Genomic DNA, 5,673 nt, shown 5'->3' on the forward strand with positions numbered 1-5,673 from the left:
ATATATGCACAAATTAATAGAATTTACACGATACAACATAAAACTAACTTCTATTCATTTCTTTTAAATATCTATATTATACAGCAGTAATTTGACTCTTTTTTCCTTATGTACAGGTGCATCTTAGTATTTTAGAATAACATCAAACGTCTATTCATTTCAATGATCCAATTCATTGCAAACGCATTTCAAACGTTGAATAGTGAAGATCATGTTGATTGATGATCATAGCTTACAGTTGATGAAACACAAATTCAATAGACGATGAGAGTTAGATTTTAAAAATATATATCGACAATACAGATTTGTTAGCACCGTGTTTTGGTCTGCACAAGGGTAAGATACAAAAAGTTGAAGAAGATGGCTGTTCACAGAGCGCTGTGTCCAAGCATATTAACGCAAAGTTAAGTGGAAGGATAACATTTAGCAGAAAGAGGCGGAGAAATAACAGCATTTACCGCAGTTAGCTTTAAAAAAAATCTACATGGTAGAAAACTATTAAAATACAAGACAACACTTCAAGAGCAAAATTAAGTGTAATACGAAAGAAAAAACAATGGATATGGACATGAAAATTGGGATAAAAAAAAGGTCTGCATTGTTAAAATTGGCAACCAGATTATTGCCAATGTCAAACTGCTTAAACTTTGCTTATAATTAGTTCTTCAACAACGCTGTTTATTGGTTAAAATTGTGTTTCATCATCATTAAATTTATGTGACATTTTTTGCATTGATAAATGGTATGTATTTGAATTATGAAGACCAGCAGCATGACTTTGTGGTGAAGTAACAAAGATAAGCCCTTTCCTGGAACCGAGCGGCACACTTGCTGCACGCGTCCCTTACCCACCCCCCACCATCCCCGCAGCAACAGAGGCGGGTGATGAAGAGGGAGGGGCTCGGCACCTCTCGGTTTTCTTCTTACGACGAGAGCCCCCTTCGTTTGTCTTTTCAGGCAAATTCAGCGTCAGAAACCCATCTGTGCGGTCAGGATAACATTGAGCCTTTGTCTGACCGCGGAGCGACACATCATGGGAATTAAGAAACACAAGCTCCAGAGCAAGTGACTTTTACCGCAGCGTGGTGGGAGAGAGACGCCATACAGATTCAGTGCTTTTCTTGCCATTTAACAAAAAATCGCAGTTTTAGGATTCTTTTTTTTTTTTTATTTACCGCCGTAAACATAAACTCCTTCAGAAATATAGAGCATTAAAATGTTCATAAGGGCAGGTCCAAGAGAATAAAACGGATTTTGTTTACCCTAACTGAACCAATGGCCAAAAATAATCAAGTATTTTGTAAGAATGATATCTACCAAATATGTATACACAGAGGCGTCAAATGTAAAAGTTTCTTCTTTAGTTGGAAAAGCTAAAGCTCAACTGCAAATAGGGAACCTTGCCTACTGGACTTATTTTATATGAAAGAGAAGCTTTCTACTATAGGAAGCAAGCAAACTTGAAACAAAAAAAATTTTAGATATTAAAAAATACTACAGAAAGTACAGAATATTTGATATTTCATTTAGTCCATTATGATAGTATTAATTTTAGCATTCAGAAGCACGAGGGCTGTGCAGTCATCACAGCATGTGACTATATGTTAGACAACCAGCAAACAACTAACAACAGGTCTTCACACAAGGCCGGCTTTTCTTAACTGAAGAGTTTTTAGAAATGTGTTTTTGTTACTGAACAAACATTAAGATAATACACTTATCGTAATACACTTATGGTAATGCAACACTCGAAACGTTTTTAACTGAAATAAGAAAGGAAAAACATCCTTACTAGCCAATAGACATAATATTGCTATTTATCAACCAAAAAAATCAACACATGTCTTCCAATCAAATAAATACTTACAAAGACTAATGTTTTCCAAGGTTCAAAGCGTAAAAAGTAAATTCAAAGTGTTCACGGGCCGTTTCCTTTGTCCGAACTGCCCAAATTCATGTTGACTAGGTTACCGGAAAAGATAGTTTGCTGCTTAGAGCGCTCACTCGGTCATGTTTCTGCAAAAACAGTATGACATAAAGGTTGTTTGCTACAAATGTTACACTGATAAAATTTCCAACTCCCCAAAATATAACTCTTCTTTGCATGAATTTAGTAATAAAACTTGATAATTAAGAACTTATTTGGCAAGTTATTCATGCAATTTATTTTCACTATAAAATAATTTACACTATTTGATCAAATGAGAGTAGGCTGCACAGTGGCGCAGTTGGTAGCACTGTTGCCTTGCAGCACGAAGGTTCTGGGTTCGATTCTCAGCCCTGGGGTCTTTCTGCATGGAGTTTGCATGTTCTCCCTGTGCATGCGTGGGTTCTCTCTGGGTACTCAGGCTTCCTCCCACAGTCCAAAAACATGACATGTCAGGTTAATTGGTCTCTGTAAATTCTCCCTAGGTGTGTGCATGGTTGTTGTCCTGTCTGTCTCTGTGTTGCCCTGCGACAGACTGGCGACCTGTCCAGGGTGTACCCTGCCTCTCGCCTGGAACGTTAGCTGGAGATAGGTGCCAGCACTCCCCAGTAGGGACAAGGGTGTTAGAAAATGGATGATAAAATGACATCGCAAGAGCTTTTCCAGCTATTGGTTAAAGTAGGAGCTGAAACACACAACACACCTTTTTCTTGATGTGTCGCTTCATGTTGGGTAGGCTTTTCAAACCTACCTAACATCAGTACCAGCACCCAATGATCTCCAAAGCTGCGTCCTAAACACACCCTTGTGTTCTTGTTCACCCAAGATTGCATCCAAACCACAGCTCAAACAAATATAAAAATATTGAATTCAAAGATAACACAACCATTGAGGGCCTGAACTCATGAACAGTGATGCACCAGAGAGGGAAACCTCAAGCTCGTAGTAAAGGAAGATTCTGGAGCAACACCAAAACTGCTCCAAAGCTCCCATTAACTCCTCCACTGGACCCTGTGTAGTGTGGCTGGATTAATTTTGGATAATTTTCATTCAACCATAATGTTTGTTTCTGATAAGAAAACAAACACTTGAAAGATAAGAAAGTAATGTAAAAGGAATGTTTTTACAATGTGAAATTGTCTTAAAATTCTTCATTTTGACAATTGTCTTTCAAAAAGCTGTGAAAAATTCTTGATTGCCATTACAGCAAAACAGCTTATTGAACGTTTCCACTGGTATTCCGAGGACTTTGGTAAAGAATTCCATGTCTTTGAGGTTCAATGGTCTCCATGTCGTCACCCTAATTCTTAGCTCCTCCAGATTCAAGCTGGGAAACTGGTTGGACCATTCCACAACAGAAACCAGAAATGTTTTGCCTTGTTTTGTTCAATCTGTTGAAGTAAGTCATTTTTCTTGTAAAAAAAAAAAAAAAAATGGCTCAGTACGAAGATTCACTCAGTCTGAATCTGGAACAAAAAAAAAGAACTTTCTAAATCCTCTTTCAGGAAGTTCTTGTTTTGGTAGGTCTATTATGGTCTACCAGAGCATCTCCATTCAGCTGTGTGCTCAATGTGGCTTGTTGGAACATTTAAGCATAAACATTGCATATGGATTTCTTTCAACAATGCCTATTTGCCAAAGAACAGGTTTATGAGAACAACTAAGCTGCCTTGTAGACAGATTTTTCCAATGTCAATTTAAACAGTGAATTTGTGCAGCTCTTCCAGAGCTACTTTAGACCTTTTGACTGATTATCCAATGAATGTTCTTCTTCTATTGGGTCATATTCTTCATCTGCAGATGATGGATTGAACAGTAAGGCGTTCAAAACCTGGCACATTGTTTGTAAAGGAGACTAAATACAAATGCCTGTGGTAGCAGCAGAGTGCAGAGGATCTTTTGATGGGCTGTGGAAATTGATGTCAGAGAAAAGACAAAGAATGTTTTACCAAGATTACATTTAACCATCCTGGCTCTCTGTGTTTGGGATGAACAAGTTTTAAACCATTCTCTCAAGATGGGGAGTAGCCTGCTTAGTTCAGGTTTGAAAGTTTAAAGTTTACAACTGCAACATTTTCATTTTTTTATTTGTGAGGGGGAAAAAAATTACATTTATTTCCTATTACCAACCCAATAAAATACTAATAGCAATAACATTTATTTCAGCTTGTTGTAATGTGACAAAATGTGATTTTTATTTTATTTTTAAATAACCATGATTTTTTTTTTTTTTTAGAAGATCTCAACATTAAAGTCCTCATCAGGTTTTTGGTTAGTTTATTTTTCAATATATAAAAATGTGGTAATGAATTTACAGCGTTCCCATCTTTAGTGAAATTAAAGACACACAATATACATTACTCTTAGAAAATGATTTTTGCAGTGCACCAACGTCTTCATTTAGACCTTATATGAAAATAAATGGTTCATATACAATATAATATTGGCTGAGTTGTTTTTCTGAACTAAACTCATGTCAAACAAAAACCATGACATCTCCTCTTACCTGTGGAGAGGTCCCTGACATCTATATATGGCTTTAAAGCTGGTATTAATTTTAATGAAGAGCTACTAAAACAAAGAGGATTGAGAAGCATAATGGCTGCTTGTGTTTCCTAAGTTGGAATCGCTCCTGTTCTCAGGGTGGCTCCCTTCACACGCATCTTCCCACAGTTTTGGCGGTAAACAGAGAGGCGCCTATTCCATCACCAACAATAGGCCAGCTGCTCTTCGGCACCAGTTTGCTCTTTCTGACCTCTGGTTTTCTGCGATTGCGCGCCTTTTCCCCTTCCTCTCCCCCCACCCTTGCCCTCCTCTTAAATCTTCTCATTAAGGTCAATGACACATCTGAGCCACTGCAGCAAAAACGCAAGACAGTCGTTTGTGTTTAGCGTACATTTATTTCAAATCTTACAGAAAAAATGAACATCGCAAACGTCAGGAAACAAGTGTTTCTATGTCACAAATGGAAAATGAATACTTATATTGAACACATAGTGTTTACAGACTGTTCTGTTGCACAGACCAAAATATATTTAAGTCCACAGTGCAACCCTCCAAGATAAATAACCCCTGGGGTTTTACAAATGTGTTGTCTACAGCCCGTCTCTTTTGAAACCCCAAAAAAGGATTGCTTCCTAAAACGTTCATAGACTTCAGTTTGTTTGCGATCTGTGCTTCATGCCTTCAGGCATTCAACGCCCGTCACGAGTCAAAAGCAAAATTAGCGCATTATATATAAATATACAGCAGTTCCATCGATTATTCAGTGCTAGAACGACGGAATGCGTACAATAAACATAAGAACAGGCAAAAATAATAATTTGACAAAGATGGGATAAACGTCCGATAGATTCTACCAAGGCCTCCACATGGCAGCGCTGACAGGCTGCTGGAGGGCCTGCGCTCGGATGGGGGCCCCGGCTCCCAGGTCGCTGCGGGACCTGCTCTCAAGTCTGGAGCTGAAGCTGGATTTGAGGCTCAAGAGTCTGTGTTGGATTTGAGGGAGAGTCCTGGAGCTCTGGGCGCAGCAGTTCAGGCAGGTCGGTGTGACTGTGCTGGACATGGTCTGCTGGATGAAGTCGTTGACGCGCCGGCACGCGTCCTGGTCCAGGCTGGTTTTGGGCAGCAGAGCGGAGACCCGCTGGAGACAGGCTTTGTAACCCTCTCTGTAACTGTCTGCAGAGTCTGGAGGGAGAAGATTGGAGATGTGATTAGTGCACCGATTTCAAAATGAAGAATATTAG

The 5,673-nt window shown here is 38.9% G+C and overlaps 2 protein-coding genes across 3 annotated transcripts in view; both read right to left on the reverse strand.

Moving 5' to 3' along the window:
* acot7 (acyl-CoA thioesterase 7) overlaps positions 1-1,965 on the reverse strand; it is a 57,995-nt gene extending 56,030 nt beyond the window's left edge. For both annotated transcript variants that reach the window (XM_008413513.2, XM_008413512.2), the window contains exon 1: positions 1,868-1,965. The gene's annotated coding sequence lies outside the window, so the exon portion shown is untranslated. The remainder of the gene's footprint in view (positions 1-1,867) is intronic.
* Positions 1,966-4,829: 2,864 nt separating this feature from the next.
* LOC103467274 (transcription factor HES-2) overlaps positions 4,830-5,673 on the reverse strand; it is a 1,546-nt gene continuing 702 nt past the window's right edge. Inside the window, exon 3 of the mRNA XM_008413509.2 lies at positions 4,830-5,614. Within this exon, the coding sequence (XP_008411731.1) occupies positions 5,283-5,614 (332 nt within the window). The 3' untranslated portion in view covers positions 4,830-5,282. The remainder of the gene's footprint in view (positions 5,615-5,673) is intronic.

The sequence above is a fragment of the Poecilia reticulata genome, linkage group LG7 (assembly GCF_000633615.1).
Source record: "Poecilia reticulata strain Guanapo linkage group LG7, Guppy_female_1.0+MT, whole genome shotgun sequence".
Lineage (NCBI taxonomy): Eukaryota > Metazoa > Chordata > Actinopteri > Cyprinodontiformes > Poeciliidae > Poecilia > Poecilia reticulata.